The sequence below is a fragment of the Necator americanus genome, chromosome II, assembly GCF_031761385.1.
Source record: "Necator americanus strain Aroian chromosome II, whole genome shotgun sequence".
Lineage (NCBI taxonomy): Eukaryota > Metazoa > Nematoda > Chromadorea > Rhabditida > Ancylostomatidae > Necator > Necator americanus.
In genome coordinates this window covers 30,550,786-30,577,428 of record NC_087372.1, presented here as the reverse complement: position 1 = coordinate 30,577,428, position 26,643 = coordinate 30,550,786, and the positions used below count along the sequence as shown (strand labels likewise).

The 26,643-nt window shown below is 39.6% G+C and overlaps 2 protein-coding genes across 3 annotated transcripts; one reads left to right on the top strand and one right to left on the bottom strand.

The window, feature by feature from the left end:
• Positions 1-2,924: 2,924 nt before the first annotated feature.
• On the bottom strand, positions 2,925-3,729 carry RB195_019970 (uncharacterized protein; the record flags this gene model as incomplete). Its single annotated transcript, XM_013435396.2, has 4 exons — positions 2,925-3,059; positions 3,116-3,217; positions 3,407-3,526; positions 3,646-3,729. 4 exons carry the CDS (start codon positions 3,727-3,729, stop codon positions 2,925-2,927), a joined length of 441 nt encoding a protein of 146 aa, XP_013290850.2.
• Positions 3,730-5,887: 2,158 nt separating this feature from the next.
• Positions 5,888-25,872, top strand: RB195_019969 (uncharacterized protein; the record flags this gene model as incomplete). Of its 2 annotated transcripts, none has more annotated exons than XM_064188066.1 (16): positions 5,888-6,001; positions 9,585-9,710; positions 15,699-15,833; positions 18,338-18,443; positions 18,497-18,567; positions 20,390-20,508; positions 20,673-20,834; positions 22,058-22,147; positions 22,207-22,311; positions 22,444-22,495; positions 22,571-22,690; positions 23,974-24,097; positions 25,380-25,442; positions 25,499-25,614; positions 25,674-25,777; positions 25,860-25,872. In XM_064188066.1, 16 exons carry the CDS (start codon positions 5,888-5,890, stop codon positions 25,870-25,872), a joined length of 1,620 nt encoding a protein of 539 aa, XP_064043947.1. The 2 variants fall into 2 exon arrangements, with proteins under 2 accessions (XP_064043947.1, XP_064043948.1); XM_064188067.1 differs by lacking the exon at positions 5,888-6,001 and adding an exon at positions 7,496-7,555.
• Between the last annotated feature and the right edge of the window lie 771 nt (positions 25,873-26,643).

Genomic DNA, 26,643 nt, shown 5'->3' with positions numbered 1-26,643 from the left:
GTGAAATAAAAAAAAACACCCCATGGTGTTTCATCTCCGATAATTTGTACATCGGCAATGTCGCGTTATTTTCTTTACTTAATAAAATCCCATTCTCAAAAAGCAGACATCACAGAAGAATTACGGACTGTACGTTGCGCTTACGAGAGACAAACGCAGTTAATTTTGCGTAAGCACACACAAATCAACAAAAAAGTGTGATTCGAAGCACGAGGATGAAGTTGAGGAAATTTATTTCGATGGCTGTTCGTAGTCAGAAAGAAATTTTTCATTTCAAAACTTGATCCAGTATCTGGACTGCATGTTCAACATCCCATTTCTACGTTTGTAGATTTAAAATGGAGCCGATATTCAGGCACGATCAATACCTGCATTATTTTCTGTTGTTGTGTAGTTATTGCAATGATTGATGTTTCCATATTCCCAAAATATACTTGTTTTCTTACTGTCGTAAATAGCCCTAATCTATTATGAACCTAAAAGAGCGAGGAATAGAAAAGGAGAAAGTAGTTATCGGCTCATCCCAATCATCAACTCTTTCTGAAAAAACCTTCCTTCCTGTTGTAGCATTGTAATCTACCGTAACATGGAGGCATGTGAGGATAAGAGGCTCCTAGATACATCCAAGTCCAAGAATGTGCTACAAAGTAAGATGGAAGTCTCCGTAACAATAGCGACCACCCATCACATGCAGCATACTGTTTTCGGGATCCTTCCAAGCGAAAGAAGCACGGTTCCATGGAATCGCTTCTCACTGGTTACTCCGAACTTGCTTACTCTAACTTACCTTTTGAAAACTTTTGTAATACGTAATGTTGATGTTGATTCTGGCGATATGAATTTAATAATTTAGGTATTTTAAGTAATTAAGCAAGTTATTTTAAGTAGGGCGGGTGTGGTGTAGCGGTTAGAGGTTCCGCTTCCTGCACGATCGATCGGAGGTTCGAATTCGTCGTAGTGCTCACCAAGCTCTTCATCCCTTCGGAGTCGATAAATTGGTACCAGACTTGACTGGGAAGATAAAAAAAGTGATTAAGTAGTAATTAGAAATAAGAGTAACTAGTAATTAGTAATAATAAGTAATTTAAGTAATAGTAATTAAATTCTCCTCTGAAAACAAAAGATCAGTTTTCTTGTGAACTGTGTTGGTCAAAGTCGAAGGGCACATATTTTTTTAAAGTTCCAAAAGGTAAGCCTAAGAAAAATTTTGGAGAAAAATCCTCGATTATCATTTCTCATCAACCACTTGTATGAGAGTAAGTGATATTGGAGAACGAACAAAAGAACGAGAATGTCCTTGGTGTACGTAGGTTTTTGGATGTGTTCAGTTACTGTTTCATGAACATTAATTATCTTTAAAAATGCCTCCAATAGGATGTTCGCCATATAAAAAGTGTTTTTTTTTCTGTCGATTGGAGCATATTCCGTGGTAGTGAGAGGAGAAATGAGAGTTTCTCCATGGAGAATCAGAACTTTCTAATTTCGTCGAACGAAGATGAAAGGTTTACGCTCAAAATAAACCAGTTTGTGGTCCTATGTAACTATTTGGGACAGATTCCCAGAAATTATGTATCAGTTACAATTTCTGTAGATTTTAGAAAGTAAACTTCAATTTTTAGTTCCGATAAGCACAATCGAAATAAATATATTTTGCAGGAGGGGAGATAGGATGATCAATATATTTCCCTGAACTTCATAATTGAATACTTTCTGGGAGAATTTTGAAAAGAAACACATAGTTGTACGTCTCCAGTCATCGGCTTCTACAGCTTCGTCAGGGTTTTTTCGCGTTATTATGACGATTTAAGGTTAAGAAATTAAGAGGCCAGTCCTCATGAAATGGTAATTTTCCCTACAACTGAGGTAATAAAGTTCAAATTCTTCCAACTTCATTCACTCATTTTTTGTCATGACTATGTACACTAAATGTATGCACCTGATAAACTTGTAGGTTCACAGATAACAAGGTTCCAACCAAATATCTGTTGTTTCTTTGAATATTTGATGATCTCGACGATTAAGAAATCTTTTTTTTTTAACGTGCTGGACGACCATGGCTTGCCGGGTGTAATATTCTACAATTTAAACATCTTCGACCTTAGCTACAATGATGGATTTTAGTGCAAAATCTTCAAATGAGGTTTCGACAGCTCTATTGCACTGACTTTGCATCCAGATTTATATTCGACTCACAAGAAATTGAAACCCGACGATATAGGAATGGCGACTAAGAATGACGTTTTTTGTACACTGCAATTCCGATACGGCGACACTTTTTGGTTGCACCGGCCGGTGCTCGCAAAATCTTTCGATTTCGAACGAAGGGAAGAGAGAAGACGGAAAAAGAATCATCGGTTGTCGCATCAAAATCATCACATACATATTTGACATAGTCAATATTTGTGTAATTTTCTCGCTGTAAACGTGCGCTTTCAACAACAATCGACAACCACTTGAAAACAAAAAAAAAGCGACCAGGAACTGTGTAAATGAAGAGCATTTCTCATCCGTTTGGACAAATGGTTTTTTTTTGTGGTCGTGAATTACGGTAGAATACCGTGTCATCCATTCGTTTCTATCTCGTCGAAGATGAACATTACAGCGCGATATTTCGAGAGAAGTGGAACACAACGTCCTTGAAGGTTGCCAAATCACCGTCGAGCGAGAATCACTCTGTCAAACTCTCAACACCAAAAAATCGACGTGCAGAGCTTTACGTATTTGCAACACGTACCGTATTCATTGTATTAATAGATTCTCTTTTTCCTAAATTATAGCCGGGAGATAGCAACTGAATGGAAGTAAACTTATGGAAAACCGCAACATGTTCCAGAGAACTTCTCGAAATTAGATTCCCGTCCGAATGCAATATGAAAAACATATTGTGCATATTTATCGGTTCATATATACAAAATAGAGACTTCTTATCCTTTCATGGCGTTTTCGATCTCTGTGCGGACATTTGGAGGAAGTCCCTTGAGTACCGAGTCGATCTCAGCTCCCTTTTGCGCGTTTGTCTTCGACCTGTCGTTCGCAATTGCGCTCAGCTTGGCATCAGCCTGTAACCTATCGTTCAAATGACAGTATTTTTATTCGGGAATTCTGCGATACGTACCGCTTTGGCCTCTGCGCTGAACTTGGCGATAGCAGCCTGATGGGCAGCTTCACCTTGCGCTTGAGCGGCTTTCACTTCCTTCACGAACGCATCGAATGCGGTCTGAAATGAGCTTGAACTCAGAGACAGAGCAGAGCGCAATCGGAGGAGCGTCAAGTATTTTTTTTTCAGATGGATTCATTCTGGAGGAGGAGTTATTTCAGTTATCTATTGAGAAACGAGAAAGAAAATGAAGGAGGATACCATGTTGTAATAACATATCTACGGAAGATTTCACAGAATAGAGCTTACCTTGATGGATGCATCTTGTTTGCCAACCCAATCTAGGACCATTTTGTCGATTTCTGCATCAGTCTTGGAGCCAGCATTGACGAAGAGCTTGTCGAAGTCTTGTTGAACAGCCGCTGGAGCCTAAAATTAAAAGGTCCGCTGATGATGGAGCACATTTTTCGACCATTTTGCAGGTGGTCTGAGCAGAAATCCGCTAAATATAGACATATTTGAAGGTAGATAGGCATTGGATTACTAACACTTTGCAGGAACGGAGGGGGTCCTTGTGGTCCCTGAGCGAAGCAGATTGCAACCAGGCAAACGAGTGCAACGAGCTTGAGCATGACTATGGAGGCTGGCGATGCACTGCCGCGGCAGCCTTTTATACCCGAGACTGTTCGAAACAGGTTCTTTAGCCCTATAAAAGACGCATCGCACTATTCGCTTAATTGTTACGTTTTAAAGCTGAAAAAGATATGACATCACGATGGTGACTATTGGTTTTGTGAATCATTGTGGATTCTGAGAAAAACGTCAGTTTCTTCAAGAGTTAAACCATTAGTCCAGATCCCTCCCCTTTTGTGCAGCGTACATTTCACATCAGGGGAACCATACTGTCAAATCATGCGCCTTGCATGAGAGGAAAATACAAAAACCACTTTACCAATGTCCGGGAATATCTCCGTAATGGAATCCATGATGCGGAACGCTTCTCCAAGGCTTCTCCTCGATCATTGCTTTAGCGATGAGAAAAAAATCTCTGAAACCTGCTTTTTCACATATCTTTTGCTACATATTGCAACTAGACCTTAATTTACAGTAGCCTACCTCAAAATAACTCAGGTTAGATTAAATTGAAAGAAGTGAAGAAAGTTTCCAAAAATTTATCACTGTTGAGTTTGATAAGATTCCGAAAAAAAGCGCTCTAATCTGAACACACACTTCTTGATTTACAGTTCCACGATCGAGCACCGAATTTCGTCTTCTTGTTTGCTTGTGGAAAAAATCCAGACTTCTAAGGAAGAGCGTCCTTACCGTTTAAGAGGTCAAGCGACTTCTTAAACGATTTTCAAATGAATTCCTATTCATTTTATTTTAATCTTTTTTTTCAGTGCCATCAATCTATGAAAGTTACTTTTTTTCTCCGTAGTACACTTAGAAATACCCTTATCCTAATGTAAGGAATATGCTCATCGCCTTTGATTCTATCATATTCATTTTTTTTAACGATTAAAAATAGCGTTTATTTTGGGATTTTAAGAAAAGTTACATTTATTTGGAAAATGTTAAACTTTCAAATGGTTCTCTTCAATATTAATATCATAGCTTCTGAAGTCAGAATGAAGCAACACCATTAAGCGTAACATAAACGTAGTGATACTAAGACCAGAAAATAAATTTCTAGACATTTTGCAAAACAGTAGAGCCATTATTTTTTGGAAATTTCTGAATAATAAGATCCAAAGTCAACGTTTCCCAAATCTGACACTCTTACCGCTTTTTTTAAGGTCTCACACCGTCTTGATTTCTGCACGTTCTCCTAATTGCTTTCGTTCGTGCTGCAGAATTTTAGTGCTGAGAAAAAAAAAAACTTTCCTAGAAGTTACGATAATTTTCGAGTGCATCCATCAGACGTCCATCAAAGTTATCGTATTCAATTACTGTTGCAAATGATAACTTTCACATCTTTTTTTCCCCTCTTAAATGTTTTACTGCAGTAGATCGGATTCAGCATTTCTTTTCTAACTTCATCATTTATCTCTTTCATTATCAACTGGTTCTGTGCCGTCAAACGTCGACCACAATCACGTTTCTCGTTCGGCCAAAAAATATTCTTATTCAGATTTTGGCTCATTGTTTGTATAGCCGAGTGAGCAGTGTCATCAGCAGCAGAGCTGACATCTTCGAGAAGAGAACGTGTAGAGCAAAGCACAGCCTCCAGCTACTTTACACAACGAACTGAACTTCTTCATGAATGTTTTTTCTTCTGTTTCTCCTCTATGAAACAACAGTAGTTTTTTCCGTTTTTTTTTCTGGAGAATTCCTTCCTGGTTTTCTTTCTTGCGAAATAAGATCGCATAACTCGTATTCTAGCTATTATGACCACAAAACGGGGCTATTTTCGTGAATGTTTCCCAATATGACGATTAGGGAAAACTTGTCCACCTCCGAAAGCAAATGTTTGTAATCGGAGCTGAAGGAGATGTTATGAAGGGAAACATTCGCCAGAGAAACGTGTTCGTTGTGTTGCTGTGTAGAGTTCTGCGATGGTGTCCTTGGTAGGGTTTTATTTTTGTAAGCGGTTTTTCACGTGTGTTCTTTCCTGATACAGCTAAGCTGTGTAATCGCTTCGCATCGCAACTTCGATACGTTTCTACAGGACTATAACGAAAAAACTACACTGCAATGATTTCAACGTGCCTCGTGGTATGGCGAGAGGTCACAATCCCCCCGACTGTCTCTCCCTGTCTGCTCTTTTTTCTCAGGATTTGGGTGTAATCGATGTTGCTAGCCACGGAAAGGGTGGACGACGGGATGGAAGTGGAACGGGGTCGATTCTTCGTTTTTATTCCTCGATGGTTTCGACTTTACGTTGATGGATACTTCACGAAAATCGTTGGTTTCTCCTACCACCTACTCCCTATGCCGAGTAGTCCCTCGAATGGGACATGAATTCGGCGAATTTCCTGGTTGTACATAGTTCAGCAAACAAACACTTCGCTCCTCAACCATTCCATATCTGCAAACGTTGAAAGGACCGGTTGCTCCTTCTTTGCTCATAACAATTGCACTGAAGAGGTTGTTTGGTGAATTCGCAATATTAATCAAATAATAATAAGAGGAAAGTGATATACATGGATGTTTTGGATATGTTGAGGTACTGTAGCAGAAGAGAAGTAGTGAGAGGAAGAAAGACGAGAAGTAGACGTCGATATCAAGGGGAAAAAGAATAATGGGGTAAAATTATGCCCCTTCGAGACCTGTAACACTTTTGTATTTTTGTGCGGGGCAGAAATTCTTAAAAAATCTGGGAAAATTACATAAAATTTTCTCATATCTGCTTAACACTTTGCTTATTTGCTGTTCTTTGATGTTCTTCCTTTTAATTTCCACTAAATTATAATAACATAATTATAATTAATTTATAATTTTTAAGGTGTTTTAGCACGGCGCAAAAATACTTGATGCACTCGAAAAAAATACCCGAGGTTTTGTCGAAAGGAGCCATTCTGAACAACCATGTTTACTGTCAATAATAAATAAAATAACTAATAATAAAAAAATAAGAGCACTACTTAAACCATTTAGGTGCAAAAGTTGAAGATTGGCCAGCTAACTACGGTGGTCGTGTTTTTTTTTTAATTTAGACTGAAACGTAATTTGAATAACACGACCATCAGAGTACATCATCAATCATAAATCCTGATCTTTTTTTGAAATGGAATAAACATATATATTTTAGTCCGTATTTAAGATCCATATCCTGCATAATTTATCCAAAAAGGGAGACACGCTCTGAAAGATATGTGCTCCTGGTTGCTGTCCAATAGAAAAATTGTTTATTGGTGAAAGACATGTATGTGAACGGTGGCGAACACAAACATCAACAACACTAACTTGCTTCGGTCAACAGATGTGGATAACCATGAATTTACCCCTATCCAAACTCGGAGCTGTAGTGTAGGGCTGTGCCGACAGCGGCTACACATTCCAGAGATCACTGTTTCACTAGAAAATTGTTGAGTTGTGATGAAAAAAATGAGACGATGTTTGTGAAAAATTTACGAAATAAAGCCAAAGTTATTTGTAGCAAGTTTGCAAAGAAGAGGTTTCCAAGATTTTTCCTTTGCAGCACCGGTTATGTTTGTTTACACTGACAGAAAATTCCATCGAATTAGCGCGATAAAAAAAATCTTGTAAGAAAAATAATATCGATGGATAAATGAGGCCAGAGCGGTTCCATTCTCATCTTTATCATCTTTCGAAGGACTACTGGATGTCTTAACTTTACCGGGCTCAGGATATCGGGAAATTTCTTAAGTTTTACGTTCAAACTCAGCCACCTCGATGATTTGCTCTCCTCCTGTGAATGGTCTTTGTGTTTTCAAAATGGAAAGAAGGTCGAAAATACCTGTTTACCAGCGACTTACGTCTCCTCTTCGCTTAATGGTATTGTCCCAAATACGTAGATGTGCCTAGACCGAAGATCACTCGCTTAGTACGAGCGAACCGTGAGGTCAACATTGAGGTCAAGGCACAAAACTATCCGAAGCTAGGAGGTATTAGATCTCGTTAGATTCCCTCCAAATCCTATGGGGCCCGAGATATTTTAGTGATCGAAGATCACAGTAAGATGTGACCAGTGAACATGTTTCTGATAAGACCCTCTTTAATAAAGGTCATCCTTTAGTAGTGAAGTTCGCGGAATCTCAAGCGCTCCATTAAAATGAAAAATAACGCGGAGTTGCCTTGTAATCCGTGAACTATTCGGATAAGTAGGATCACTGCCTACGAGAAATTGGTATTGATTGTTCTTAGATCCATCTAGTACTTTTTGACAATACCTTCCCAACTAATTTGTGGTCACCAAAAATGAGCGATTATTCGAAAGCGAACGGTTGCTTTTTTGTCGTTGTTTGGCGAATGAAGACGAGAGTGCACGTTCACTAAAACCTAAAAAGCGCAAACTTCAAGTATCAAAAGCGAAATGCTTGGTTTTCACTTGTCACTAACTATTTGGTTGAGAATAAATAAGAAGAGGAAGAAGAATGAAAAGAAAAAGATGTCTTCTTCTACCTCCCCTGGCAGTTTCAATACCGTAAATTATTAGTTCTTTACTGTAATTATAATACGAAATGACGTGATGCCTGTTGCGACTGCGCAATCGCTTGTAGTGGTTGCGATCGAGGAGGCAGCTTTGCTAGCCTCAGACTCAGACTACAGAGATGAGCGAAGCTGAGGAGGGTCCCACCGCGATCGCTGGCCTTATCTCGTCTCTTCCAGCGCAGCCGCTTACACAACCGCACCGTGCTTTATAGTCGAGTCAGATCGTTTTGATCCGACTGTATGAGCCATGTCATTAATGCAGTACAATGGTGGCATCACCTGATAATTATTCATTTTGAGCCACCAGCGAGAGTTGTTTTCTCAATAAAATGCAAAAATACAAAAATAAGGATAATTTCCTCCAGATATGGATGCAAGCGGAGGTCAGATAAACATGAGGTGCACTTGTCCCGTTCTCTCTCATTTTTCCCCTCATTTTTGTTCCGTATTTTCTATTCGGGCAGTATATCGTATTTCATACAGTATTGTAGGTTGGAGAGTAGCACCTACTCTCTAAAAGTACAAGGTATGATGACACAGGTCATGCCCCTGACTATATCATGATAATCACCATAAATGATTACTGTAAGGGGACCACACCGTGGTCATCCAGTCCCAAAGTAAGCTATCGTTCAGTTTTTCCTCAACAGTTTCTGAACAGTCGAACTTTGAGACAATGTTTTTTTTTTTTTTTTTTGGGGGGGGGGGGGCATAAATACCTCGTGAATGAGGAATAAATTCCACTACAAACATGCCCTTTTTGCAAGGATTTTTTTCTCGGATATGTTAATTTATTTTTCTTTAGGAACCTTCTGACTCATTGCAGGTGCACGAGATTTTTTGATAAATAAGAAATCAATGAAAGAAAAAAAGTTTGCGACGAGCAGATCCGTACATTTGTACGGTTAACCTTCGATTTACTCTGAAAACAAGCCTTCCTTCCACTGTTTGGGGTTTTCGAGGAGGTAGCCGGAAATCCACGTTTTACAGATCTTTGGATTTCCAGAATTCTCGGCTCTAACTTTTTTGAGCCTCAAGTTCAGGTATTTGATTGCAAAAATTACTTCATTCCTCGATGATCCCCGAATGTCCTTAAATTTTTCCACTTCATGTCAGTCTTTAACATGTAATGAATGAGAAATTCCTCCCATTTTGCTAGGGGAATATGGTTTTGCATACCAATCAAATTCTTGGACTTTTCGAAGACTTTTCATCAACCAGTTTGATCTACCTCGTAGAACTTTAAAGATTCTCTTAGGATTTTTTTAAAGGATGTTATTTCCACAACAATGTAAAGAATGCTTGATTCTCATGTCGACTACCTTTCATGTGCCGATGCAATCCAGGAACCAATTCCAAATATTTCTTTCAGCTCGGAAATTGGTCGGAACGAACCGGTTGGCTGTTCGACAGCCGCTATGCAAACAAATGGGAGTTTGACATCGATCCTGAAGCGGACGATCTGGCCGGATTGCATCTGCGGGTGGTCGTTTACTTGGTGAGCAAACGGTTTTTAAGATGAATCCACATTTATTACAACGTTATGACTAATTCTTAGTCGCCGAATGATCTTGTTCGAGCAAACTTAGGTAGCAGAAGTAACACCCACGTGTGCATCGCTGCTGCTTGTGTTCACAAAGCATAATCAAATCTGTTGAGGGTGCAGAGAGCAATTATATCGTTCCTATAATTCCGGATTCCTTAGTCCGTGCATGCTGTTGCAAGGGACTTTCACTGGAGACCTCGAAAAAAATATGGGGAAGAAAAAAATCATACTTTATTTTGAAGAACACATCTCTGCTTTAAAGATTCCAAGGCAAATTCTGAACAAAAAAAACCTTTCAAATCCTTTCATGGTAATGTCTTGATTTTCCGTAGTCAGGGTCAGAGAACATCTAGAACAGAAACAGCGATTTAGGACAATTTTTGCGAAGCTGTCACTGTAACACAATAACATTAGCACTCTCTAAAAAATTTTTTCAATTTGTCACCGAAGATCGACTTTCCCAATGATGTGCGAATGTGTCCGAGACTAGTTTAATTTCACGGAAATTTTTTCTAATACTCATTATTGATGATAAGCCGCCCAATATTTGCAAGACCTTATTTTTCCAAGAACAGTCCTTTTTCTTTTACGACCGGAGAACATTTCTGTTTGCGTGAAACATCAGGTATTCGGCGTAGTACCGCTGATAGTGATTGAGATAAGCACATAAATATGAAATAGGTGACAGTGCTTCATTGTATTATCTTATTTTGGAATTTTTACTTTTTTTTGCCCTTTGTCTTATACTCTTTTGACCTTTTTTTTACAAATAGTTAGAAATAGAAATTAAATAATAGTTAGAAATAGTTAGAAATAGTAAATAATAATAAAATAAATAATCGAAGGTTAGTACATAGTTAGAGATAGCTAGAAAAAACCCATGCTAGTCCTCGAAAATTTTTACTGTAATGGCAAACAACTCGATGAGGGAGTTTTTGAAATCAAAGAATGGTTGAGAGTTCTCATCGTTAGATAAGTGCCGTTCTTCTTAAAACCAGGAAAGTACCAGAAGATGTAAATTGCAATTTCGACCACTCTAAAACTTACTTTCCTTATTTTACCAAGGTCAACCGGTCACGTCACCAAGTTTTTTTCTCAGTGAACCATGCGGAAAAATTCAAGAAGAAAAAAGCAAAGTTAAAAAAGGTCAAGTATTTCTAGTGCGATAATATGTTATATTGGCTGCGAGTTTTTGATCTTCTTTCAATTTCGTCCTCGATATGAAAGGCGTGGCAACCGGTCCTATAAGGCGAACATTATTTTGATGGTAATGTTTTCTATTCATTTCTCGCCTAAATCGAACACCAACTGACACCTGGTGGGATCAAAGACCTCGGTTGTAAGCGATAAAACGTCGCCTTACTACCTGTACAAGCCCTGAAAATAGTGTTTGGACATTGATTTCTTATAATCCTTGAATAAAGAAACATTTGAGGGAGAAAACTCACTTTGTACAGAATATTAGTACGTAATTAAGACACAATGTTTCACGGTAAAATAATTTTGTGTCTTTTTTCATATTGAATCGAAGTACTTTTAAAGCTTTTTAAGCCTAAAAAGATGGCAAATGAATCCAACACTTTAATTGAAAATTTAACCGAAATTTAATTTAATAGAAAAGGTGAAATTGTTTCCTTCACAAAGTTTAGATCAACCTATGAACCAGGAACAGGATCGACTCTCTGTACTTCTTCAAATTAAGTTCATTTATGTACTGGCACCTATGGAGGGGATTTTTGCGAGTTTTTTGTCAACAAGACATTTTTAATATGGCCTTCATGAAGGTGATTAGTGCCAGAAATACAAACGATGTTATTTCGTATTTGCAAAAATTACTTGTTTCGAATTTACCCTAGTAGAAGGGACAAGCGAGCGAGCTGTGCTATGGCACGGTTTTCTTCTATTACTATAGAATAGTGGATGTATAGTCGACAATTTCCAACACAGCTTTGAGACATGCAACTTATAATTTTTTTTCGTTTTTTTTTTTAATTAAAGGCATCACCCCACGAATCTGAGGTAGTGCAGATTTCAGGTGGAGTATTCGTATACGGCATAGTAGATTATGGAGAGGAGGGTGATTCCGTCCATTTCTTCCTGATTGCTGTAAAAAAAAACGGTCCGGAATATGCGGCGCGTGCACGGGGCTGGCGCGCTGCAATCGAACTCGTTGTGGAAAATAGCGCACCGGAACCCCCGAAGCCGTATCTTCCGGGCCGTTTTTTACGGGAATTACGAAGAAACACAAGGAATCTTTATACAGAACAGAAATCGATGACACTTGAAAATTAAAACTTAAAATTAGAGAGATAAGCGCCAACAATATCGCGATGTTTTTTAATATAAGCACGTATAATAAATATAAATAAGTATGTAGTATAAGCATTTTTCTACAGTATTTATTTATTGTGACAGTTCGCTTCCGAGCTTTCAGTTGTTCAATTAACTCACTTTCACTCAACAGTTCAAAATTTGTTAATCGGCCAATTCCTTCATGTATGCATTCGCGTTCAACTTCACTTCTTAGGCGCTGCGATCGTCCGAAGATTCCCCAGAAAAAGAGGGAGAGAGCGCGCGCGAAAAGTAACGTGAAATCCTTGATATTCATTGATATCATTTTTTCGGTACCGGTCACGTAACACTTTCTGATAGTTGGGAATGAAATACGCGCGCGCGCAAACCGTCTGATCGGATACCAGCTTTTGTTTATCTAATTTATGATCAGCATCTGGAAGTTGTTGCCGAGCCAGCAGCCAGCCCAGAAGCAGCTGCCGGCGTGTAGCCAGCCAGACATTGCTGCAAGGGCACAATCGTGTCCGGCTGGGGATCGCTAACGGATGCATGAATGAGGAATTATAGCTATCGTTAACCTCGAATTTCTCTCGGTTGAAAAAAAAATTTCTCGACGAAATTTCTGCTCTTGCTATGATTGAATCAATCACTTAATCAAGTCCTCTGGAAAAGTGAAAAGCCATCAAGTTACGCCCCCTTACCATAATTAAAATTTCATATTTTTGAATTTCTGAAGTGACGCAATTCAAAGTTTAATAGAATTTTTTTTACTACACACAGCAAGTTCCTATTCTACGAAAAAGTAGTATTCGTACGGAAAACTACTGAAATACATAGATAAAGTAGTTCTTTCAACAGATTTCTCAAAAAATTGTCACTTCCACTGTAAGAAACAACTTTATACTGCTTTGTAAAATCTTTCCCATTCTAATAATTTCAATTTGACACATCGACAGGACTGCGGCTCAATTTGTTTCAATGCGACGGCTCAGGTGGTACATGCCACAATTTGCGAGCGGAGAAAAAAACTGAGCATAATGTTTCTATCAATTTAATTGAAACTAGATTTTTCTTTAAAACTGGCTGTAACACTCGTTTTTGGAACAAAGTAGAATTCTATAGTTTCAAGATGGAGGGGAAGATTTTCCAGGCGAACAAAAAATTTTTCACTTCGTTAAATACTGACATAGCCTGTTAGGGCCAACCTTACATCAAAGTATGTATGAAATAAAATGAATGAATAAAAGAATGAATGGGTAAAAGAATGAAATAAAATGAAGAATGAATGTGTAAAACTTAGACGAAGTTCTATTAAGCTGGGTTGTTCTTATTTTTGTTTTACGGCACACCTTTGAGCGTTTTTGTTTTTTTTTTTCTTTTCAAATAAATAAGTCGTGATAGTGATTACAGAAGGAGTTAAAATGTCATTAAGTAAAATAATGTGCAACATTCTGAAGTTAGTCTGCTAAGTGGGTTGCTCTCTATTTTTTCCATGAATCCTACACTTATCCAATTGCTCTTCTTCATATGAGAGGCAAATAATTGAAACTTAATGAAATAGCGTGAAAACCATAGTTGAGTAAAAGTCGTCCTCACGTCGAAGTGAAAACAGTGGCGGTGATTTTCCATGCAGTGAATTTGTTCTCGAAACTACAAAACTATATAGCTGCTCTTTTTATCCAGAACAACAACCGAAAAATTATTTGCACCAATAAATGTTGTATCATTAAAAATGAAAATATAAGTTTTTCCAAATTTTGGGGTGCAGTTGAATAGTAAAACTTTTGTTTGGGAATTCATTTTGGTGGCTCAGTTGGAGTTTCTTTCCCTAGTGATCATCGGATGTAAAACCTTTACAATTCAGACATTGTTTTCTGGTGTGGATGGTAAGAACAGGTTTCGTGAAGATGTTCCCAAATCTTTCGAGTCGATTGCTCCGGTTAAAGAGTTGATGATTAATCGTAGCGTGTTCGACGTACTTTCTACCATTCAACTCTTAGGTTTTATCCGTACTCCGTCTTCTTGTTTTTATGTTCATTCAACGCAAGGGGCGCAAGAAACTCGTCAAGATACGGTCGAAAATTATGTACATAAGAATAGGTAGGAAATCCAGTAAAAGAACAACGAATAAAAATTATCGTGTAACTGATCAGTTACGCTCTAAAAATGGTTAATTGGCTAGAAACTGCAGTCGTGAACAGAAAAACCGCAAATGAAACTAAGGAACTGCATTGAAAAACGCTTCTATACCCTATCAATCTTGTGAATATTTTTTCGTGAACGTCTCACCTATAGATGTGTCTCGGAAAACGTTGTAAATTTTCTGAGAGAGAGAGCGATATTCGTCAAATGTCTCCATCAAATGTCTTGTTCTGAACATTGTGGTCACAGATAAGGTCACAGATTGAATTTTAAAAAATATCACGGGATCTGTAGGTATTGGTTTTATGAAAATTAAAAATTGCTGCTACGAGTATGACTTTCTATAGAACAAATTGGAAAAGAGAAAATAAGGTCAAAAACAGGAGTTGGTCAGAAAATCTGCCTGAAACCGATGTCTTGTACTAAATATTGTGGTGCGACTAAGCGACAAAATATACAGAGGCACAAGGACCGTTTTCTTTACAGTACACCGAGCATATGAATGTTTATTTTGCTGCTTAAATTTTGGCAATATCTTTTCTTATGTGTTAGGTTCCGAAGCCAAAACATCAGCAGGTTTATGACAACAGAAATTCTGTAAGAATTAATACAATATGTACCGAGTAGAACAGTAAATAAAGAAAAATAGCGTCAGTATTTTTTGGGATCACAGCAAGGAACTCTACAAAAAAAGAACAGACACATTAAAATTCTATTATTTTCACATTCGAACTCTAATCACTTTACAAATCAATATCCTTGGGGGCTTCGATGCTTCGATCAACACAATCCTTTGAAAAATACAGAACTCTATGGATTCGTATAGCACGTGAATGCTAACTGGGAAAGTTTTTTCCCCGTTAGCATTCACGTGCTACACGAATCCATAGATCCATTCACGTTTCTGTATTCTAATGCTCTGTTTTGTTTTTTTTGCTGCTGGTTTAAGGAGAGCCTGTTCAGAGACTTCGAAAATTAGTGTTCATATCAGATCTGCCAGTATTTGGATAAGTTAAATCTTCTCGTTGTGGATTTCGAGATTTCGGTTATTTTCCGATTTTTGAAGCGATCCCAAAGAGTCATCATCATAAGTTAATTAAACAAATTTCGAACATCTCCATGATATTTAAAACAAATCTGTGGAGTTCTGAAATCTCTATTAATAAATTTAAAAAATTATTCTAAATTGAATTGTCTATTCTGAAAACTGATATTTAAAAAAAATCCATCAAAATCACCGATAATTGAAAGAGAATCACTGGTATCTTTTCCGTATGCCCGCTCAGTTTAGGTTTTTTCAGGATCAGTAGGTTTCAAATGTGTTTCAGGCGTATTATAAGCAGCAATAACATCATGATAGGCCCATAAGATTTTCTGAAAACCTAGTAGTCAGTTTTAAGCTTAGAAAGCCCTAATAACTTTAGCATTTTTCAAAATCATTTCATCTTCTAAACTTTTCTCAGTATTCTAGGCTAAATTTCTTTGATAAGATTCCAAACACTTTAGGAGGAGCCATTCGTGATGAAGAACTCAACAAACCACTACGAAGGATTCTGCATAGATTTGCTCAATGAAATGGCAGCGATCCTCAAATTCAACTACACCATCATAGAAGTACAAGATGGCAGTTATGGTATCGAGGTACAGTACTTTTAGTCTATTTTTGAAAATTGCTCTGTCCAGGTACTAGAAAATTGGAGACATTGGCTCTTGATTCTCATTTTTTCATCCTTCTGAGTGCAAAGAAAGAGTGGCACCCAATCATCTAACTTGTTTACTAAGTAAGTTTTTTGATACTGTTCCAGTGGATGCGTTGGTCTTCTCAGCAAATACTCGGGCGGATACATGATGGTCAACTTCGATCAATGCCATCAAATGATCACGATCAATGATCAGAACGTTGCCCATTTTGAAGTGAAAAATTGTCAGAACGAAATTTTGCGAACCAATTTTTACATGTGCTCTGTGATAAGGCACTAACACCACATGTTGTACATATATTATGGAAGGGCGGGTGTAGCGCAGTCGGTTAGAGGTTCCGCTTCCTGTAAGATCGATTGGAGGTTCGAATCCGCCGTAGTGCTCAAGAAGTCCTTCATCCCTCCGGGGTCGATAAATGTACCAGACTTGTCTGGGAGGATAAAAACACTGACTTGAGGCATCGGCTAGCCCCCAGAAGTCATTGTATAGGCCAGTTACGAGTTCGTGAACCTCAAACGATTCTGAATTGAGGTGGACGTGGTGGCGCATCCCAAGCGGATTGCGCCAAAAACTTTGTCCTTTCTCCTTTATATCGTGGAAACCTCTTTCGCGGAAGTAAAAAAAAACAAAATATGCCGAAAAGTGCTCTTTCTGATAATTTCTCTTTAAAATGTTCCTGAAAATACAAATGGAAATGAAATTTGCGCACTTTTTTAAAATGCAAACACAAATGCGTACTTGTAATATATATAAAATCAAATAAAAATAGCGAAAATCTTTCAAAACAACCGTTTAAAAAGTTTATTTCGGCAAATTCCAATTACTTTCCGAACAACCCAATTATTGAAACGAAAACACTTTTCGCTGGACAGAAGTGGAAGGGGGGCTTTTTGACGAAAAGCACATTGAACTGCTGTAAAATTGTTCTTTAATCATAATTTTTTTATTTAAGAGGTATAGTTTGAATTCTAAAGGAAATTTCTTCGCAATGCGCTCTTACGTCACGGTACACCTGTTTAACTATGTACGACTTCCACCAAAATGTGATCCGAGTCGCCTTGCATACCTGTCCTCTGTAGTTGAATTTTCTTTAAAACTTCTCGTTCGATTTTTATTGATCCCTTCTTTTATTTTCCTTTCACGTTTTTCCCCGAACCACTCTTTGAGTTCTTACGTCTCACTCAGTTGATAATATATTTTATTAACTCATCATAATTGGGGCTTAAAAACAAAGTTATAATCTCTTCATGTTCGACTACCCTTGAATCTTGGCATATTGAATGCGTAGGTTTTGTGGATTTCCCTGAACTATAATCAAGATTGGTATTGACACACTACGTACCCAGCTCCTCATCAAGACCACTGCGGGTTTAGATCTACAGCACGGTCCGCTGGCCACCCTTATAAAAGTTCTTGTGATTAATAGCTGTGGTACGAGGTGATCTGCTACGGTACCATTTACATCACAGCATGAGGTAAGCACTGATGATATGATACTGAGCACTGATATGTTGGTCGCTGAGGATGCAAAGCGTCTGACTGCTTTTCGTGCAATGATGATGTGTTTAAGAGGACAAGTCACTTATTTTGTATTTTTCCAGCCTCTGGAAAAGGTAATATAGCGAAACTATTAACGCCAGAAACTTTATCCTTTAAAGAATAGAAGGATAAAGTGTCTGGCGTTAATCAATCCGCTTGGGATGCGCCCCCACATTCATTTCAATTCAGAATCATTTCAGGTTCACGAACGTGTAACTGGCCCATACAATGACTTGAGGGGGCTAGACTATGTGTCAGTTCAGTGTTTTTATCCTTCCAGACAAGTCTGGTACCAATTTATTGACCCCGGAGAGATGAGAGGCTTAGTGAGTACTAGCGCGGATTCGAACCTCCGATCGATCGTACAGGAAGCGGAACCTCTAACTGCTACACTACACCGGCCCCTAGCGAAACGTTAGCTGTTAATAATGATCAGTTCTCGTTTTGGTCGTAGCTCAAGCAAATTAATGAACGCTATAGTCTTAGCACCGAAAAAAAGCCGTTCAGTAATGCTGTGTGTTGAGACTCTTGGAATCTCAGCCAATATCGACCCAAAGAATGCAGGTGGCTTAGTTGTAGATTTTCTTCCGCAGAAGGACGACTACACGTTAATAACGAAAGCGATGTTACATCGATTGAGTCACAACAGGAGGACCACGCCAGTATAGTACTTCACTGGTAGTGAGATCGCGATAAGTGGCCGTCATCATTAAGATGATATCAGTGTCGAGATTTGAATGGTTCTGGAATAAGTTACCCATCAACTCCATCGTGCTACCATCGTACTATAACGTGTAACAAAATTTTTATTCAGCTAAATTCGTTATCAGGAAAATAATTGCGGTCATTGAAGTGGTCGTCAGCAAGCGTCATGTCCGTCTCCTTAATATCACAAAAAAATTCAGGATGACAAAGGTCGGTGGAATGGTATTATTGGAGTACTGCAACGACACGAAGCGGATGTGTCTGTATCGGCGGTTACGATCACATATAGTCGGGTAGAGGTGGTTGGTAAGTCATGCCTAAGTAAATGAGTATGTGAAGATACTGAGAAAATTTTCTAGATTTCACTCTTCCTTTCATGCATTTGGGTATTTCGATTCTTCTGGCCAGGACGAAAGAAGACTCTGAAAAGGTTCATTCATCTTATGTTCATTATTTAAACGCGCGTAGACTAGGATGGCCTTGATCACCTTGATCACCTTGAGTCATGTTGTTTGTCGATTTGCTCGAGCGGGCGCTAGTAGTATCTTCATTCGTCCTGATTGCGTGCAACAGTCTCCCAATTTTTTCTGTCCTTTCGTGAGGGACACGAAAAGCATTATATCTTTCTTTGGAAGACTTTGTAGAGATGTCTGACAATCGGATCCTGTGGTCCTGTCCTTAATATCACGTGAAATCCAGTCGCTTACGACTCTGGTCTGTCAATTGTCATTGCGATTCGCCACGCACACCTTATTTTGCTTCTCTTAACAAATGCGGCGGCGTCCCTAATCTTTGGTAGCTGACATAGGGCAGAACTTTTAATCCGTCCCTCATTTGTGTAAGAAAGGATACTCTTAGCATCATTTATTCGGTTGAGCGTTCTGTGACGCTCACTGCACTTTCTTCCTGCTTACAAAGTTTCCAGGTTCCGGAGACATAGTTCAGAGAAGGAAGCGCGGTGGTCTTGAAGAGGTGAGAGTGAAGCCTTAAAAAAGACTTTATTAACTGTAAATTGGAAAAAGTACTTATATAATCAACCTTTCTCTTAATTGGAGTGCTACCTTAATCGTTCTGACCATAAGTGATGAGGTCGGTCGATGGCTGAGAGATTATAGTTCTTGTTACTCTGGATTCTCTAACCTTCTTTTTCTTAAGCTCATATAAGGTTGCCCCGAAGATCAGTAGCGTATGCAAGTGGACGGACTATAATCATGACTCCCCAAATTGTCTAGATTTGCACTGACTAAGCTGATTTGCTCGTTTAATGCTCTAGCACCTCAGGACGTATATGGGCGTCTGCGTGGTTGTGAGGTTCTAGACTGCTGTATCGTCCTCATTGGGAATCTCTCTGGGAACCCATCTTTCAGTCATCTTTTCCTTGGTTAATGTGACGGACTTGTGGGTAAAGCCCCCACGGTAGAACCCAATTCAGTATTATTTATAAGTAGTTATGATGCAGTGCTAACGCAGCACAGATGTATACATTCAGCGGCAGTGGTTACATAAAAGTCACGGTTTGATGGTAGGGTTCGGAAGATTTTTTCAGGCTGTGCTCTTCCCGTTGCTAAGGGCCGGATTAAAGTATGCGAAACAATCCTGAGAATGGGAATGAGAAAGGAGAGGTGGGTGATTCCGTCCATTTCTTTCTAATTGCCGTAAAAAAACGGCCCGGAAGATACGGCTTCGAGCATTCTGTCGTGCAATTTTCTACAACGGGTGCGATTGGAGCGCGCCAGCCATGTGCATGAGCCGCATCTTCTGGGCCGTTTTTTTTACGCCAATTAGCAAGAAGTTGACGGAATCACCCACCTCTCCATAATCTACTATCCCGTATACGAATACTCCTTTTGAAATCCATACCACCCCAGATTCGTGGTATGCTGCCTTTAAGGTACCCGTGTATCCGAGAAGACAGCTCCACATCTACGGGACTGAAGAAAAGACTCCTTCCGAAGCAGGATTCGTAGCTTCTACAAGTTCAAAAAGTAGCTCTGCCGAGTAATTTCACCAGCAATCCACTTCATACGTCTCATTCCCGCAGTTTGTAACTGTTTTTGCCACTCTCTGCAAGGAAAGCAGCTGCTCAAGCCTAACCAATATGACTAACCGATTAAATTTTACCATCCGATTCTCAAGCACAAGTGCACAATCCTAGCGAAAATCACGGTTGGAAATACAGGAACTTAATTTACATAACTTTATTTTCCGAACTTCGAAATTTCCATAAAGTAACACTAGAACAACCATTGCAGAGCTCACTTTTTACGTTCCTGGAGCCACTTTCTCTGCCCGTATGGCTTTCATTGATAGGCGCCTATCTTTCGGTCTCTTTTACTATGTACCTGTTGGCTAGATTCAGTCCGTACGAATGGTGAGTTCCAACAATTAGAAAGGAGCGTTTATTGAAATTTCAGTGTTAGAAGTCAGAAAATATGAGAGGTGGAGGGTAGACTTGAAAGGATGCCTACGACTTGGGATTTCCACGAATCTCACAGAGATTGTCACTGGAACCAAAACATTTCTTAATAATTTTAGGTACGACATTGAGAAGATCGATGAGCGAGATCATAGTATTGAAAACCAGAAGAATCAATTCAGTGTGTTGAATTCCCTATGGTTTGCTGTTGGATCGTTAATGCAGCAGGGCAGTGATGTAATCCCTAGAGCTGCTGCTACTCGGGTGGTGGCGGTGATATGGTCAGTGAATTGTTGTGTATCGAAATTACCCTAAGTTCTTATGTACAAAGGCGATCTTATACGCTCGGCGCCGTAATATACGGGAAAAAATAAGCTCATTTTACAAGTCCTCAGAGATGAACATGAAAAGTAAAGTCGGCGAAGAAGGGTGGGAACTCAAAGCTACTCCAGTCGAACTGCACTCGAACTGCATCTGGCGCGCAAAAATTGTTCTTATAGCAGAAAAACAAATAAACAAAACATAATCCTTAATTGTCGAATTGTGGTTTTACCCTTTGAGAGGGCGATCGTTTATCAATCGACACTTCATCAGTGAAAGTGAGTGCTGAGTTAGTAGGGATTCCAACAACTAAACGTTAGTCTTCCACGATCCATAACGTGTAGGTTAGTGCCATTAAAGGCATCACCGCACGAATCTGAGGTGGTACGGATTTCAGATGGAGTGTTCGTATACGGGATAGTATAGAGAGGGGGTGATTCCGTTCATTTCTTCCTAATTGCCGTAGAAAACGGCCCGGAAGATACGGCTTCGAGCGTTCCGGCGCACTATTTTCTACAACGAGTTCGATTGGAGCGCGCCAGCCTTGTGCATGCGCCGCATCTTCCGGGGCGTTTTCTACGGCAATTAGGAAGAAATGGACGGAAACACCTCATCTCCAAAATCTACTATCCCGTATACGAATACTCCACCTGAAATCCGTACCACCTCAGATTCGTGGAGTGATGCCTTTAAAAGAGAAATTAAGATACATAGTGCTGAAACTGCCAATGAACTAACTTGACTTTGCCAAACTCTGCGAAAAGGGTTAGTGGAAGTGAATAGCTAAGTCATATCATGTAATATTTTTAACGAAAGAAAAGAACCGAAAATGGAGTGAAAGATAACTTCTCGGCAATCCGCATCTGACGGTTAGGAACGCTCTTTTGTGTTCTATGGGTGATTTTTGCGCTCTAAATGCAGTTCGATGAGACCAGTCTCGAGTGCTCCACTTTCCCATAGACCACCCTCCCCTGAAACATGAACATGAGAACAACTCGATAATCAAAAAGAACAACCAAACTAGCTAAACCATTTGAAAAAGAAAGACAACTTCACGAAAAAAAAACCTCTCATTTCTATACCATACACTTGAGGGTTTTCCTACCAAAACCAGGTGAACTTACGCATCCTCGGAGAGGCGCTATACTCGGCAAATTACGGAGTATTCTGTTGGATGCTTCAGGTGGATGTTCACTCAGATCCTCATCTCATCGTACACTGCTCAGTTGGCTGCGTTTTTAACCGTTGAACGAATGTCAACACCTATAGAAAGGTGCACCACCGAACTTCTATGCACTAATTCACTATGCTTTGACATCCTTGTCATTACAGTACCGCCGATTTGGCAAGTCAACAAAAGATTCGTTACGGGACTCTGAAAAGTGGGAGTACGATGGATTTCTTTCGAGAGAGCCGGATACCCATCTATGAGCGCATGTACGTTAGCTTACTGCTTAAAATTTTGTCTCATCCGTTCTGTGTGATCAGTTTATTTGGTACGTTCTCTGGGTGATTGAATTTTTTTGCCTCGAACAAAGTCAAAATAAAGTTGTTTTAATTGTTTTATAGGTGGTCCGTCATGGAATCCTCCTCTCCCCCTGTTTTTGTAAACAGTTCCAAAGTAGGTAACGATGCGTATGTTTTCATTTTAAAAAATACAGTCTCTTCGTACAATTTTAAACTTATGGTTTTTCAGGAGGGTATTGCTCGGGTCAAAGCTGGTAACTACGCGTACATGATGGAATCCTCGATGCTTGAGTACTACATGGAGAGAGATTGTCAGTTACAAAGTATAGGTGGACTTTTAGACTCCAAAGTAAGTTCGTCACAATTACTAAAATAAAACGTCCATTTTAAGAGGGTAAGGAAAAGTTTTGGAAAATTCATCATTTTCTCTTCTTTATTTTCGTATTCATCATAGAATGAAATTTAGTTAACAGTACAATCGCCATTGTTCCTCACTACACCTAATGAGCGATCCCCTCTTTAAGAATTGCTGAGGCTAAGAGAACTCGAAGAACAGCCTCAGCGAGTTTTTGAAGTTGAATGGTGTAAAAAAGGGCAGCCACCACGTGTCTGCGGAAGCGGCTTAAAGGCATCACCCCACTAATCTGAGGTGGTACGGATTTCAGGTGGAGTATTCGTATACGGGATCGTAGATTATGGAGAGTTGGGTGATTCCGTCCATTTCTTGCTAATTGGCGTAAAAAAACGGTCCGGAAGATACGGCTTCGAGCGTTCTGGCGCGGCATCTTCTACGAGTTCGATTAGAGCACGCCAGCCGTGTGCACACGCCGCATCTTCCGGGCCGTTTTTTACGCCAATTAGCAAGAAGTGGACGGAATCATCCACCTCCTCCATAATCTACGATCCCGTATACGAATACTCCACCTGAAATCCGTACCACCTCAGATTAGTGGAGTGATGCCTTCAAGTTGGTATCTCTCATGAACGACGTCTTACGTTTATCAGGACGATTAGGGGGAATTGAGCGTGAATACGTTCATAGTATAGGGTGGCAATATAAGGTGCAGAGTGATCTACACTCCGCACCCTATACTGCCTAAGATCCCAACGTCGTAATTTTCGTGGCATGTTCCCTTAGAAGTGCAACGTTTCCCTCGAGGTCTAGAGGCAGGTCTTCCTTCTCGAGATTTATCGTCGAAGTCGGTGTCCGTTTTCTGAAACGAATTAATCAACGGTGGACTGTGGGAGTCGCAGTGACACCTTCCCCGCCGTAGTCGTTACTGGATGGAGCTTCCACCGTCGTCTTGCCGTTGTGTAAGACAAAAGCTCGGAGCTGCCTTTTAAATTTGACATCGCAACTAAATTAAAGAAATAGCACGTGTCTTTAAATCCCAATTCAAACTTTATTTAAAAGTTCTGTTGTGATGAAGTTTTCTTCTCAAAGCTGTTTCTTCAACCAACTATTGTTAACCGTCAGAAGGTCGTTCTCTTCACGTTTCTCTGGCTATTTATTATATCAATAAGTTTTTCAATGGAGGGTAGTATACGGTTTACAAGCAGTCCACTTGTGTTACCTCGAATGGTTATATGAAGAGGTATTTGGATAGTGTTCTTGAATTTATCAATATTTAGGGCTACGGCATAGCGCTGCCAAAAGGCTCGCCTTTGAGAGACCTACTCTCTCGCACAGTGCTTCAGCTTCAGGAGAGAACCATATTAGAAGCGCTGAAAAATAAATGGTGGCGCGATATGAGAGGTAGGTAACCTTTGTTTATACGGACGCTAATATCGTATCGTAATTATTGAGTCTTGGTATGAATAATAAATTTTATATTTCATTTATTTCTTGAAATATAAACTAAGGTTCCTTTTTTCAAACCTATGATATGGGCTGCATCATTTTCTACAATCTTCTTCCAGCTTCCAGATAGACTTTGACTGCTCCTCTATCAAAATTCACAACTAAGAAAAATATCCTTCCATTTCCTTTCTAACCTCGTCTATTGAATTTGTTATTCTTTCAAACAATTGATTTTATAGCTTGCGGAATAAATGAAAACCACTCGAGTAAATGTCCGGTGGAAATGGTATATAAGACGTCGTTTTCATTCGAACTCTTGCTTACATAAGGTTTCGCGACTCGAGGTCCAATCAATGTCAGCCAGGAGTACGATCCCTGCTGGTCGTTTGCTCTTTCCCCTACTGAGCACCCAAGCTGCCCACTCGTATTCTGTGCTCAACCGTGTGCCGACCTCTTCCCGTGTATTTTCTCCTCCCACAACATCATTACTTATATTATATATAAACTATATCTATAAGTTTCTCTACTGAACTTTTATCTAGCGCTGGATAAAAAAAGCATGTAGAACCTACTGAGGAGGACGAAAGATACTGGGTCACGTCTGCTAGTCCTACCCGCTTGCTGACAAAACTTTGCGGCGATGGTCCATATTTGAATACTTTCTCATCATAGCGTTCTTTCACAGCAAGTGCGTCGTACGAGCGCAATAACAACTCAAACATCCTAGGAAACATATTTTGAAACCTTGATACAGAATCCGAAGACGAATAACTGGTGCAGCTCTCGTCTCTTTCATAGAAGAGACCGAAGTGCATGTGGTTACACGAAGAAGGCGCGTATTGTATTATATTTATATTATATTTTATTATTATATCGTATTATATTATATTTTATTATATTATTACATAGTATTAGTGCGCATGGATTGGTTGCGGGGGCCCCTGCCCGCTTCTACATACAGCAAGGGGTGACGAGAGAGTCGCAGGCATAAGGTTATCCTAACTGTGTGCGGCCGAGAAGTGTTCCGATAGAAGAATTCCCTCCATTATCAAACCACAGCATTTTTCTGGCGTTGACTTAAGTCTCTTCAAATAATTGTACTATATCTCTTTTTTATTGTTTGGTTTGAGACTTGAAGTTCAAAGTGAACCAAACCTTTGAATAATAGCTACTTCATGGTACTACAGTGCCATTCCTAAAACTACAAAAAAATCCTTCCGAATCTACACATTTTTAGAAGGCCCATCGTGCGCTCCTCCTGCAGAAACATCCAGAACATCACCTCCACAAAGCGTTTTTGGTGAGTTTGAAAGAGCGTGGCTTTGATTTCTGTCTTCCACATTTTCTTAATTCTAGGCATCTTCTATGTGCTCGCTACGGGACTCGTCATTGCGCTTTTAATGGCGCTCGGAGAATTCTGTATAGAATCAAGACATGACACATTCCGACTCAAGCTCACTGTGTTAGGAAAGGTGAAATATTTCAATTTCACAGTGGTTGTAGGAGATAGAATAGCTGTTGGTTGTGTCAGATCCGCGACTGGTGGTTAGGCCTTTCCGGACCAGAAAAAGCTCTGAAAGCGCGTAATAAACTTCGTAACATGCAGTTGGATACTGCTGGTCAGCCGCTTCCAAGGTTAGTTTTGCACCTCATACAGTAGAGAATGAGTAAAGTTATATAGTTTATATAATGTTGGCGAAACGATGGAAAATTTTAGTGTAAAACGATGAGCTTCATTTTTGAAGACCGCATTCTCGCATTATTTGCATGAATATTTCCTCTTACATAAAGCAGTTCTCCCAACATGGTAGGTAAAAAGGGTTTGATGGAGTAAGTAGGATTTTCCCGGACTTTCTTCTTCTGCACGCTTTGACCAACACTGAGTAAGCCTTTATGTGGCGTCACCTCAAACTTGGGCAATTAAACCAAACGAAGCATGAAGAAATCATGATATAACATACGTAAAAAATAGTAAAGGTAAGAGGTAAAAGTAAAGATACGAGCAACACACAAAACAGAGAAACAACAGAGTAAATAAATGTTGAGAAAAAAATGAAGGAATGGGCCCATCTATCGACTGCTGCGAATCTTACGGAGTGTGGTTCCTGGACAGAAAAGGAAATTAAAGGAAGTCGCGTCCTTCGAATCTTAAGCGTCAAATCTTAAGATGTTCAACCTCGCGGAGGTTCCGCGATACTCCACCCTCCCTGGCATCCTAGATCCGCTGCTCTACGTCGAATCGTTCTTCTCTGTCGGCGTCGACTGATTTTTTTCACCGCGTCCACTAGGCTCTGGTGCAATCCTTCCATCCGGTCCCGGACATTTCTCGTTTGCTCCGGCATGAGACATACAGCTGCGTGATGAGAACATTCGTGACAGAAGAAACATGACGCGTTTCTCTTTGGGCAATTTATGTCTCCTCTGCGGTTCTCCCTGAGGCATTTCAGACATCTTCCGCGTTCAATGAGGAAGTGTCTCCTTTCTTCCGCGTCCATTATTGC